The sequence below is a fragment of the Buceros rhinoceros genome, unplaced genomic scaffold (assembly GCF_000710305.1).
Source record: "Buceros rhinoceros silvestris isolate BGI_N320 unplaced genomic scaffold, ASM71030v1 scaffold19205, whole genome shotgun sequence".
Classification (NCBI taxonomy): Eukaryota; Metazoa; Chordata; class Aves; order Bucerotiformes; family Bucerotidae; genus Buceros; species Buceros rhinoceros.
The window spans coordinates 25,338-39,283 of record NW_010411374.1 but is presented as its reverse complement, the minus strand read 5'-3'; the positions used below and the strand labels follow the sequence as shown (position 1 = coordinate 39,283).

General features: G+C 35.7%; 1 protein-coding gene across 1 annotated transcript in view; it reads left to right on the top strand.

Annotated features, from left to right (window-relative positions):
- Positions 1-1,015: 1,015 nt before the first annotated feature.
- Positions 1,016-13,946, top strand: part of SKAP2 (src kinase associated phosphoprotein 2) — a gene marked incomplete at its 5' end in the record, with an annotated part of 36,252 nt that continues 23,321 nt past the window's right edge. The window contains 3 exons of the mRNA XM_010136011.1: positions 1,016-1,140; positions 2,041-2,104; positions 2,465-2,569. Coding sequence (XP_010134313.1) covers positions 1,016-1,140; positions 2,041-2,104; positions 2,465-2,569 — 294 coding nt within the window. The remainder of the gene's footprint in view (positions 1,141-2,040; positions 2,105-2,464; positions 2,570-13,946) is intronic.

Sequence of the window (13,946 nt, the reverse complement as noted above, 5' to 3'; positions counted from 1 at the left end):
CAGTACTTGTAGTTTTGTTTATTGTTAACTGATGCTTTGCTTTACTGGGGAAAAAAACCCCCACACTTCAGGGCATTTTCTTTCATTTACAACTGCACTTTGTTCTTTGTTTGCCTGAGCAAAATGTGACAGATGATGCCTATCTTCAGTCAAATGCTGCACTGTGATCTACAGAATCTGGAAAACTAAATTACTTTTACTTTTTTGGTTTGTTTTTAGTATTCACAAAAACATGCCAGAGTATGTAAAATCAGATGTAGGGTTTGGTCTGAAGAGCTCAGAAAGAGTGCACAGGTGCCGCTTGACCAACATGTGGTATATTTAAACCCGGGTCTGTTCTAAGTGATGCTTTTATAAACCAGAACCTTTGAAAAGTGGAATTGTCTGTGGTTGGGCTCAGTACTTTTATTTGCTAATGAAATGTGTGCTGTGCTGAGAGAAATGCTTTTGGAACACACACCTGAATTTGTAACAAAATTCATTAAATATTTCTCCTACGTGGAAAGGAGGCACATCTGGGAGTGGGTGGGAGAATGCAAAAAAAAGCTTTTCCAATTGCTTAAAAAGGAGTTCGAAGTTTATTTTTTGAGTGAAGTGGTTCGTTTAGGAGGGAGCTCAGCAATTTCTGAGCTAGACAGGTTTTCCCATTCGTTTACTGAACCTGAAAGAGACACTGATTTATAGGAAACGTGTTTTGCAAGTTCCAGTTCTTGGCTTTCCCTAGATACAAGTGTCATAACGTGTACTTCTTACTAAATAAGACCACCATCTGCAAACATGCCCCTGTGGAGTTCCTTAGGCATCCTACAGAAAAAAATATGTAGTTTTGTGTACATCTTCCTTTAAACTAAAGCTTTGTCTCCAAAAGCATCACTTAATAATTTTGCTAAAAACCTCCCTGTTCTTTGTAAAATTCATGAAATAGAAAGCAAAATCTGAATAAATGATAACCTGCTGAGCCACTTACGTTCACTGTTGTAAATGAAGCTCTAACTTTGTTTTTTATCTCCAACAGACAAACAACAGAAAGGTGAATTTGCCTTAGAGGGCTACACCATCAAAATGAATAATAGCCTTCGGAGGGATGCAAAGAAAGATTGCTGTTTTGAAATCTCCGCTCCTGATAAGCGCATTTATCAGGTTGGACTTTTTTATGTTGACTTGAAATTAAATTGATAAAGCTGTTACAATTCCAGTTACTGAATTAACATTTCAGTAAAACAACTTTCACTGACATCTTAATGAATAAAGGAAACCCTTGCTTGCTTATATTGTATATTCATATATTAGGGAAAAAAAAGTGATTTAAAATATGCATGTATGTGTTCAAATATTATCTTTTTGGACAAGTGCAAGGAAATATATCATCTTTATCTATTGGTCATTTCAATGTTAGCATTTTAATATCTATTGTATAGTGTGTGTGATTTCTTGGATGAATTAAATAGTAAAAAAAAGTTAAACTATATCAGTGTTAAATACATATTGTATTGCTCATGGCTTTGCGAGGAAGATCTACGTAAAGGCACATATCAGCTGTGCAATTCAGAGATCTATCAGCCAGACATCAATATGGAATGTAAGTTTAATAAGTTTTAAATATCTGAGATTGCAGTTGAAAGCCAGTTAATTAAGCTGTCAGGTAGTGTGTTGGAGTCTGACAAGAACATTTTTAAGAAAACTGTACCCAGCAGTCTAAAGAAATTCATGGGTGTCTTCTAATTGTCAAGGGCAAATTTTGTTCATCAGTTCTGGCTTTGACATTGATGAAGAGAAGCAGCTTTTTTTCTGCACAGCTGCCAGCTGCTGATCAGAGTTTCAAATCCATCATCCTCTCCTTCAATTACGTAAATTTGTCAAAATTAGCTGTACATTATAGGAAGCATCCTTGCAAGAAAAGTACCAGAAGACATGAAAAGAATTACTAATGGTTTCTTGAGGAAGTGACGAGAATGCTATAGTCTCTCTTTTCCAGTACTAATGAAATTGTAGTTGAGTTTTTGTCATTACTGCCAGTAGTTATTAATAAATGTTTAATAGTTTACAGCTGCCACTCCCAAAGAAGCTGAGGAATGGGTACAGCAAGTCAAATTTGTAATTCAAGGTAAGCCAACCAGTAGAGCAGGAGCCTTTATTGCAATACTACTTAGTGGTGTTCTGTCCATGAACGTATCTGTCACATTTGTATATGTAGTATTCCCACTTGTCCACGTTTTGAATGACAAGTGTTAGTTTTCAGTCATGTTGTAGCTTTTTTTAATGACTTTTCTCCTTTTGCAATATTTTCCTTTTCACCAAGAATACCATTTAGCTTGAAAGCTCACCCATATGAACTTTATAAGAAAATAAGCAGAATATATTGTAAGCATCAGGTCTTTGAAGAATTGTGTTCTCATTTTGCATAAATTTCTGTGTAGGCATTCTTTTCTAGTAAATGTTAACTTTTAAAACTGCTGTTACATAGATATAGAATCTAATAGTATTCCTGAGGAGGAGGAAGAGGAATATGATGATGTTGGACAAGCGAGCAGCGAAGCAACAGATGATAGCATTTATGAAGAAGTTAAAGGTATTGTTGAAATTTTTTACTTTGTGACTTGCGATCATTTTGTCATCTCTACTTCTAGTTCAGTAACTTTGAGTGGCTAAAAGTAAGTGAGGAAAGTTACCTATGTTAGATCAGTAAGACATTGAAAAAAATGTCTTCAACCAGGTCTGAATCAGAACAGTTCAATTGTATGTAGCAGGGACAACAGAATAGTGCCGAATGTGTAAAAGTGGGTCTCAGGGGGCTTTTGGCTCCTTAACATTCTCTGATACATATTTTTCTTTAATTAATAAATTGAATTGCCTTACGGCTTTTTCCACCAACTTGCCCATCAGTTTTCTTCATTAATTTTGGAATTTGTATTAACCAAAAGTTCCTTATCACTCCATATGTTATCAGCTGCTGCCTAATACATGAAATTATAATCCTGTAAGAAAGCAATGCATTGATTTGAAAGGGCCCTAGAGATGAACTCTAAATACTCCAAGATGAGTGTTGACATTGTTTTGTTTCATATCTTGCAGCATGACTATGATTATAAAGTAACTTTTTACTGTGGACTTTCTGATGTGATCAAATGATTATGCCTCTAGGTGTCCGAATGTATTAATTGGATGGCAAAACAAAAGGAGAGCTTGGCAAAATCTCTTGGAGTTGATTACAGACGTTCAAGTATTAGGAGAAAGGTGCTGGTTCTTGATTATATTTTAAGAAGCTGTGAAAAAGTAATTTTTTTCTGTTACCTTTAATTAACAAGTGGTATTTTAAAGTTATATGACAATAAATATCACTTTATATAAAATAATGTACTGCACCCCTTGCTGTTTGGAGCAGTGCAATTACCAGCAGCAACTCAAGAGGAAAAATTAATTGTGTCGCAATATTGACTAACATCCTGTATCTCTTAGGTTGAATATTTTGACCATTGGAGAAAAGAACATTTTATAGTATGTCTTGGTCCTTTCAGTGAACCAAGGGAGCAGAGAACATGAGTGGCTAGTAGAAATTCTTAATATAAAATTGTAAAATTGCAGCAGCGCTCAATTCTTTAAGAGTTGGGGTTTTTTTGTTCCATTTCTTTGAGTTGTACCTAGACTACTTCAGCACAGAATACATGTTCTGGTGAAATAGGGTGCAGTTGTCATGCGTGCTTACAAACCTCTTCTGCAGTGAATATAAAAACTACATTACGAGGCTTCATCTTATAGCTAGAAGATACAGCCAAACCTTATTGCAGTTCTTTTTGGATGCTCAGGCCCTTACAGAAGGTGATCTTGCATGCTTATGCTTTTGTTAAAGAAGCTCTGGCTGTGTCCCGGGATAAATTACTCTTTTCTGAGCTTCACTTATTTTACCTGTACATTTTAATCTCAGACAATAAGTAGACCTGGAGCAATAACACATACAATAATGGAAGAGGGGCCAATAGATAATATATGCTTTGAGTTCTTTGCTTTCAACTCTGTCTTCAGAGAATTGCTGCCTTGGTATGATGCAAGAATTCAGAGTATTTTCACTTCTATCCCATTTTTACGTCAGTTTTTCCAGGAACTATTGTTCCCTAATGTGACTAATAAATCTGGAATGTAACAGAACAGCTGTCACAGAGGTAGCTCTTCTGTTATTCAAGAAATCTAGTTTCAGTTTTTAGTTATATGAATTTCTTTTCCCATGATCTTGGAGTGGTGCTTCATTTTCATGGTATCAAGTAGGGATTATCTTTCTTTATGTCATGCTTTCTCCATCGTGTATATTTGAATTGTAAACTTTTCAGGAAGGACCATCTTACCTTGTACATTGGAGCTTTTAATTTTGGCTGTGATGTTTTGGCATAACTAAAAATAAACCATAAGTTTGCAGTAGATTTTTGGTGATTAAAGCATCTTTTTATGTTCTGTAAATGTGCTTTAATAGTAATTTGCTTAAACGGAATTAAAAACTTCTGGCTCTAATGCTTTAGAGCAGTCCTTCTCTTCTTAATCCATAGCATACTGAAGAGTATTAGTTGGACTACTAGTTGACAAACCTCACAGGACCAGGCCTTGTTTGGTTTCTGTATAGCTATTCATCTAAACCTAATGGTAATAGAGCATACTCCAATTTGGTCTCACCTGACTTAATTAGGCCTGATTGGTGCATTTACTTCCAGTTGGATTCGTCTTTGTTTTCCCAGGTAAGTGAATTACTCTTTCTTCCTGGCATGCTTGAAGGGTGGAGCATCCATATCCCTGCTGTTACCTGACTTAATAATACAGAACAAATAAGGAATTCTGAGTGCCTGTAAAGAGAAAAGAAAAAAAATTCATACAGCCGCAAAGCTATGCTAAGCTCTGGAATGCAGAGGGCAAACATGCTAGATCTCTGTGAAGAGGGAGATGAAATTAATCTTGACTTAGCTTTTATCCTCAAAGCATCTTCATGTGAGAGACTTACGATGTTCTGTTTCCGCAGATCCAGTAGCTTTGTTGTACCTTATTATTTATAACTCATTGTACCTTGTAGTTCGTTGGACCTTGTTATTATTTATTTGGCTATAACAAGATTTTTCAAATAAGTAAAAATTTGGATTTTTGTGGTTCTCCAGTAATTTTTATATCAGCATTTCAAAAGCAAATTAAACCGGTTAATGATGCAGTCATTTGATAATATTGGGCTTGCTATTTGAATAGAGTGTTGGATTAAAAACAGGATATGGCAATTTTTGCAGTTTTGAAAATCGGGAATTTTCAAGAACTGTTGCAGTAATCAGGGCTGACTGATGTTGTATTCTCTAGCTATCTCATTGCTTAGCTGTTTGGGTTTTTTCCCACGCATTTGGCAGGACCCAGTGTAGATTAATTTTCCAGGCAGGAGCTGAATGGTTTCAAACCAGTATCCAGAATGGTAATACAGATAGGTATTAGATAACAGGTAATAGATAAAATTACCCTATTAAAAGTAGAGGTTTCAGTGGCATTCAATTCGTACTGTCTATTGGCAGGAGAAATGGGTGATAGTTGGAGGGTGTACGAAGAGAGGTCAGAAAATTAATCTTTTGATCTCTGAAGTAACTTTTTTCTTTAATAGCACATACAAATTTATATTTACCATAGAAGCATCATTTTCCTGGTTCTCAGTATTGGTATTTTACTGTGGTTATTCAGGTAGAGTCAAAAACATCAGAACTGCCAAAGATTTCCCAACTTGTAAAACCTTCCTTCAGGAAAAGAAAGCTTTATACTGTCTTCACAAACTATGCTTTTGTCTTTTTGTTTTCTGATAAAAACACAGAGGAGAACTTGGTTAAGCAAAATTAAAATATTGTCAATACAGGCTATTTTTGGTGAATTACCTATTTATTTTCTATGTTAGTACACTCTTATAATCTAGCAGTCCACAGCTGGATATTATAAGCTGTACCGTAAAATAACATAAAAAATTGTATTAAGTAACTGCGTGTGTATGTAGAGCTACCTAGATGCATAGAGTTTCTAGCTTAGTGGTGTTTTAAACGACGGAGTTGTCCTTGTCAGAAGAGAGAACACTTTTTGGCTTTAAAGATATAATCTATTACAGCCCTTGAAGAGCAAATTTTTTATTAGTTCAAGGTTTCAGTGACTTAATTTTTAAGGGCTTTCAGTATTGTTCTCTGTGGTTTCACATCCGTTTGGAGCACATAACCAAAACTGCAATGATAACTACTCCCTGCCCACTTGATCCTTTCTGCAACCTCAGCTCAATTTGTGTACTGTCTGTAACACTCTTGAACAGTAGGAAAAAAAGAGCTGTTAATCTAAGCTAACATACTTATCTTAATTTTCAATCTTGTGTTGTCTTTTTTTCTTCTGGTCTCTTTCTGCTCACAAACTGGCATTATAGCAGCAGTTTCTGTGGCATACAGTATAGTTTCTATTAGAATGATTCTAAAGTTAAGGCTTGATTCTTGCTTTGGTCGTGCTTAGTTGGTTCACGCAGATAAAAAGCTGTGCTTACGGAATAGCTAAGGTTGGAAATCCCAAAGCAATGCATTGTGACACAAGGCTGGCATTGTTGGCTTTGTGCCATCTCTTCTCAGCCTGTTTTAACACAGAGAACTTTAAGGTGAGAGAGAGGTAAGGACATAGTAAAGGTAAGTAAAATTCAGTGCTGTGGTGATCTCTAATCAGGGGAACTGCTGTGGAGAACTAACCCAGCCAATACAACTTGCATCAGTTCTTAGTTTGCTCTAAATTAAATTTGAGGATTTAATCAATCTCTGATTGGGCCAAGAATCATGGGATTGGAAAGCTTGCTTTTGTATTTTGATTCCCACTTCAGTCAGTCCTCTTCAAAACAGCGTGGTCAAGCCAATAATTCTGTTTTGCAGTGTAGCTGGGAGCTTAGCTAGGAAAACTCTGTAACTAAGGCAAAGTTCAGGGAAGAGTAAGAAAGAAGCTTAAGTTTTATGCAAAAGGAAGTGTGCTACACAAAGAAATGATTTTTAATTTGTTTACTTATTTTAAAATCTTCTAAATAGTTTAAAAATGTATTGATTTTGTTTCAGAACTTATTTCTGACATTGAGTATGAAGGTAGGGAATAATCATTCTGTCTCTATCTTATGGTTATCTTTTTAAGAAGCTTTGTTTATTTTTTTTCGAACAATTACCCTCTGCAGTTAAGCAGCATAGCTTAGTATCATCCTCATCCTCTCTTGCTGGTGGTTTGCTTGAGCTTTGAAGAAGAAAATTGTTTTTATAATGTTGTACCCTTTTCATGAGCATGAAGTGGGGTAAAGAACGTTATCTCTGATTTACCTCTTCTTGGGAAGAGGGAGGTAATAATATGTAGTGGAGTTTGAGTGTAAGTTTGATCTGTCAGTCATGATCACCAACTCATAGCAAATATTTGTGTTCTCAAAATGTAATGTCAGATGTATTGACTTTTTGGTACTAGAAGGGAAGATTTCACAGCGCCACGTTAATGAAAATGCCTTTTCAGGAGACATTCGCTAAGAGTTTTCAATATATCACAGTCAAGATCTGTGGGCCCAACATAGCTTTTGGTGTCAAACAGTCCCAGTTGTGGATTACAGCTGTATAATCAGTTCCTGTAGGCTAAAATGAAAGAACTGTTAATTGGTTGTTATAAATCAGAGCCGTAAAGACACAGATGATTATGGAATCTGAGACATTGCCTGTGATTGTTGCCATTAAGTCAGTATATTACATATGCTCATATATTGTCCAAATTCCTCACAGTGTTTGTTGTTTGTCTCAAGTACTTAAGTAATTCTTTACTTCTCATCCACGGAAGTTATATATAATGCTGATGTGCTATCGATTTTCTATTTTTACTTTTTCCACTGAAAGAATTCTAAGTGCTTTTAATTAGTAAATGAAGTGATAACAAAGTATAAAGTGTGAGTAGGGGCTGGAATATTTGAAGCTGAAAAGACTGGATGTAAGATCAACAATGTTGAAGATGGTACTAAAGAGGAGTTTCCAAAATAATTAGTACAAGTGTATTGAATAATTTCCATTAAAACAGATTCAAGAACACAGCAAGGGATTTTTTTTCGTTTTAGAGCGGTCCTTCAAAACCATTTTTTCAAAGATTGGATCCCATTGTTGTTAGGAAATTAGTATTTTTTCACTTGTTCAGCCATTGCATTATTTATATAGAGAGAGTATTTTTGCCCATAATATCTTGCTGTTAGGTGGAGTAACAGAATAAGGAGAAGGGGGTGCTACAGGACTTGTGAATTGAAAGCAACAAAAATGATACGACAGCAGTGAGAAGCAGATGTAAGACTACCTTTTAGTGTCAGAGAATAGTAAAGATTTTTTTCTTTTTCTGTCCAAGATGTCTGGGTCTGTTTTCTGGATCACTGGGATATGGGGTATACTAAGTGTGTTTGAATATATGCCAGACATGGAAACCATTGAAGAACAACCTCTTTCAACTGAATATTGCTGAATTCCAACTGCTATGATGAAATGGAGCTGTATCTGAATTCTCTGTCACTCTGCTTTTTGAGGCAGTATACTTACGGGTTTTATATATGCCTTGGAGTGTCCTTGAGCTAGTACTAAATGCTCATGAGACGTGAGTTATGAATCCAGATAACTTTTTGTATTTAAAGACATTGCATCCAGAAAATGGTTAGGAACCTGATGCTTGGACCTCATCTTTTGTTTACCCTGAGAGCTTGGGCTTTATCTTGTAATCCTACATCTAAAGAGGGAATCTTTTCTTTCTATTAACGTTAGGTGTCAGTGATGGAAGAGGAGGTAAGACAATGTGGTGTAGTTGAAAAGAATGAGATGTCCATTGAATAGGAAGTGGGAAGTCTTTGGAAGGACGAATAAGGTTCACAGCCTCTTCTGTGTTTCTTCTAAATTGAATATAAAGTAGTGATCTGTGAACAACAGGCGGCCCATAGCTGTCAGGAAGCCTGCTGTCTGTAATGCAATTTAACCCCTGCTCCCCCATCACAGCATGTTCATGAATGTGTGAGTGAGGAGGCCAATAAAAAATGGGGTAATAACCGAGTATTCATATTTAGTCTCGTTTACACGTGAAGGGCGTACTCACTGATTGAACTTGGGGTGGGGAGGTCTACTGAGGGTATTCTTTGTTTAGAAACATACTTCTGCAGAAAGTTTGGTCAGCATGAGATTCAAAGCAGTTGATTGCAATGTCTACAATAAACGGAAAGTGTGTGCTATTAAGTTTAGGTATTTATTCTTCTCTCTTTGAACTGCATGCAAGACTTCATAGTGTTTTCAGATGTTTCAGAGTTTACGAGTGGAGAAAACAGGAGCAACTTCCCTGAAATTGTGGTCACCTGATACAACAAGTGGAAGGAGTTCATGTTGGAAAGGCTGTGTTTATCAAAGTCTTGGATTAACAAAGGCTGAATTTTACTTCTGTATTTCAGAGATTAAAAAAAAAAAAAAGAAAAATACTTCAAAGCCCAAACAGGCAAAAAAAAAAAAAATCCCCCCCCATAAACCAGTGCAAGAATAAAAAAAAAAAAAAAAGAAAAAGCCTGCAAAGTCCAATAAGGCAAAAAAAAAAAAAATCCCCCTCCAATAAAGCAGGAATAGATTGTTAAATCTGCATTGTCTATTGGCATTTTGAAGCATGTTTACTTAAAGAAGTTAGAAGACATAACCTAATAATATCTAAAAGGGAGGTATTTTTAATAATGTATTTTTATATTTAAAGAACTCTTTCAAAAACCAGTTAGCACAAAACTCATTGAAAGGAATTTACTTATTGAAATAAGTTACTTTATTGCAAGTACTGATCAATCATTTTTATACTATTTCATGTGCACCAGCAGCAAACAACATTTGACACTCTTGATTCGTAAAACCAATCTGATATTAATGGTATGTGACAGAAATTGTTTAGTAGGAGGTAGAATCCTGTCTTAGAAAAGCTTGTCATCCTGGTGAGACGCAATTTTGTATCATAATTTTTTTTAATGTTGACTCTGACAGCTGGCTTCATGTTAAATGTGAACAATGCTTTGTCTATGCATGCATGTCTTCAGTGGGTTATGGACCCTAAGTTCCTTCCTTTGGAAGCAAAGTAATTTTCTTTGGTAGCATTATTTTTATCTAATTAAGAAGCAGTGTAATAATTTTAATGCAAAGTATCCAGAGGAAATGTCTTGGTACATGGGATAGTCGTTAACTGTAAATTTGAGGAATTGCTGTAGTTTAGCAAGTTCAAAGCAAAATGTCAATTGTATTACATATATTTATGAAAATAGGACTGTTGGGCGTGCTCTACTGCTTGAGTACAACTGTGATGAATACTATAGAGATAGATCAAGGAACCTTTACTTTTCAAATTGGTGCAGAATGACTGCATATCAGGCTATTAAAACCATTAGGTAGAGTTTTTTGAGAAACAAGAGTAACCAGAGGTTATATGGTGCCTTAGGCTATTGCTTCTCAACTTTTCTGGTTTCCACAAGGTAGCTATTAAAGAACCATAATTTATACAACTGGATTCTCAAATAAGACCCAGCAAGGTGGGCTTTAAAGGCTGAATTAATCACTCTGTTACTGCAGATACAGATCGCTTATTTGAATTTTTCAGCCTTTGAAAGGCATTAGCATAAATCCTTCTGTATATGTCTTTTTCTCTGTGTGCTTTTTATCTGCTACTCACTTTCCTTCCCACTTTCCTCAAAATAGAGAAATTACTCAAACAAAGTACTGCTAATTAACCAGAGCTCCATGAACTTTGCTGGCTGTACATGGGTTAAATTGCCTAGCTCAGGCCTACATATGGTGGCTCTTACAGTGCAACTGGGACTGTGTTGTGTCTCTGGCATGAGAGCTGGGTGATCCAAAGTATTGGCTGCGAGGGAATTCAAGTAATCTGGGACTCTGGGGGCCCTGAGTTTTTCTGAGATCCTGCTGCATGCCAATCCCACAGCATCATGGTGAGCTGCCTGGGGAGCAGTTGTCACCTCCTGCTCATGGACTATTTCCAGATCCCTGCTGTCCTACTTCATCTCTGAGGTGCATCATGGTATGTGGCTAGTAAGGCTAGTAAGATCTGACATACAGAGTTGCTGGTCCCACTCTGGACCTAACACATGACAATGGGGGAATGGGGTGATATTTGTAGAAATGAATGTGGGAATGTTACCCCAAATATGTAAACAGCCTGTGTTGCAGCTATAATTTTCTGCTTATCTCTGATTTAACCTGATTTTTGTTTACTAGTGAATCGTAACAAGAATACTTTTACAATTACTTTATTTTGTCATTTAAGACGGAGAAAGGATTTAGTGTAGTTGACATAATTTAATTTGATGGCATGGGCCATAAACAGTGAAAAGAGGTAGTGGTGTGGGTTTGTTACTTTTCATGAAAATACCCAAAGGGTATTCAGCTGCTGAATGTTTTTTTTGATCAACGTGCAGTTAATGATCAACACAGAGAGTGGAAAAATGTCTTGGTAGAGCATGTTTAAAGGAGTTATAAGAGAAGCATCTGGGAGCCAGACTTTTCTTGTGGAAAGGTGCCAAGAACTGTATTGTGTTTCCTTTCCCTAAACTTAACTATACTGAAATGCCTTGTCTTCTGTCTCTTTTTCTGAGCACGTTCATTTCTGGACTATAAATTTGAATACTTTAACCCTGCAGATTACTGAAGGATATTATGTGGTTTAAACAAGATACTTTCTTTATGAATTTTATGTATGTAAATATTGTGTCACGTTGCATTTGTCACAATTAGGGATATGAAGTTTTCAGAAATGGCTTTTAAATTTAAATCTTGCTGCTGATCAATGAGAAAGAGAAAACTTTACTTGACATTTACAGACTTTTTTCTGTGTATCATATAAATTTAAGCTTGAGAAGTATAACCCCTATGCATGGTTGTCAAATAACACTATAGGACAGAGTTATACAGTATAGATTAGTTAATTGAATATTTGATTGCTAGATGTATTTATGTAGAGAACTATTTGTATTTTCTGTGTAGATTTTAATAGTCACCACATTTATTTTAGCTAAACATTGCAATAAAAAGGTTTATAAAATGTCACGTTGAACACTTAAGCTATTTACATGACTAAGAGCTGTTATGGGTTGAGAGAACAAATAAATATATTTTAGTTATAGTGAATTCATATAAATCTTTATTATGTTTATATATAAGAATGTATTTATGTGCATGCCACACGTATTTAGGCAAGCAACCTCTAGTGAAAATTCCTATGAACCTACAATACAACCACGGAATTGACTTCAAAGTTGTTGTTTGTTTTGTCCCTTTGAGCTACTAAGTTGCTTTGTGCCCAGTAATTGCAGCTATGTTTTGGGGAGTGTGAGCGGGGACAGAGAAGGGAGCATTTTTTGTCACTCAGTTAAATAATTAGATGAGTGTGTAAAAAACATTAAACACCAGCAGCTTCTCTTTTTCTTTCTCTTTTTTTTTTTTTTTTTTTTGAAGCCTGTTAAGAGCAGTGTCTTAAAATATTTTATTTCTTCTTTAAATGTTTAGGTATGGATTTAGGTAAGATACGTATTGCCTTGATGCTGTGCAACAAATTTGAGGCTTTAGGATCATCTTTAGAAGTGGAGCCAAAATTGTGCTTTTCTTGGAAGCAAGCACGAAACTTCACTTTCAGAGATGCTTCTGTTCCGGTGTGGAATTTGTTATCTAATCTGTTGATCAAAACTTAAGGAATTTGAAAGGAGCTGGATTCTGAAGTCAATTACAAAATTTTCACCTTGTTTGATGGCCCATCTAACAATTTTTTGTTTTCTGCGTTTAATATACTCTGACCAGTTTGCTCAGCATATGTGATTAGATAATTCTAAGAGACTTGATTTCTGAAAACATATCCCTGAAATAGTGACTTTAAATCAAAAATGTCTGTGATTATGAATGAGTTTCTGGAAGTGGATCTCTCTGCACCTTCTTTTATTCTTCATTACAATTATTGTGTGCATATCCACAATTGAACTTGCTTGTGATGACCTTTATCTTTTCTCTCGAGAAGAATTACCATTATCAGGTCTTTCTTCATGAGGAAAGAAAAAGGTCAGTGCAAAACCCATCCCTTATTTCTATGCAGTGCACGTTGCACTTTGGCATATTTGTATTGAATTTTATTAATAATAATAAGATAATTTTGTCAAAGAAAGTTTAATATTCCAAGAATTAGACGTTCTAAATGGTCTTTCCTGGTATGTACTTCTGCTTTTCCTCCTTCAACCTTACATTAACAAACTGTTAATTTTTTTGTATCTATGTTTTTCTAATAAAACCAGGTAATGTAGGGAATGTGAGATAATGTAGGAAATGTTGTTGCCCTTTTTTTTTATTGGAGACTTCAAATTATTTGATTTTTTGGAAGACCAGTGCTAGGAACTGCACAAGTAAGTTGATTTGGTCAAAATATGACTGCTGATTTGCCAGGAGAGCTCCAAGCAGGCACTTCAAGCAGGAAGCTGAGTTCATGAAATCTTAATATATTCATAACTAAAACCAGGAATTGCCTGTGTCTCTGTAGACTGTTCAGTTGTTCTAATGAATATATTTTGTTCTGCTCAGGAGACGGAGCGTGTTTTTCCTCCCATTTTGATGCTTTGTTCTTAGCTCCCAGAGGGCCTCATGAAGCCCTGGAAACAATAACTTTCATGCTGACAACCTCTATGTTTGGCAAATGACCAAAATCCGTGGGGTCTGATGAGATATAAAGATGAGTTGGTTGTGGTTACGGAATGGGGCAAGGAAGCAAGGATACTGGGACACTTGGTAGTGGGGAAAGGAAAGAAAAAGAAACAGGGAAGGTGCTAACATATATTCAGGTCTCAACAAATAGGAAAGGTAAGTAAGCAAAAACGTGCTCCTACATTTCCTGACAACTTGGTAAAATTATGTACAGTAGAATGAGAA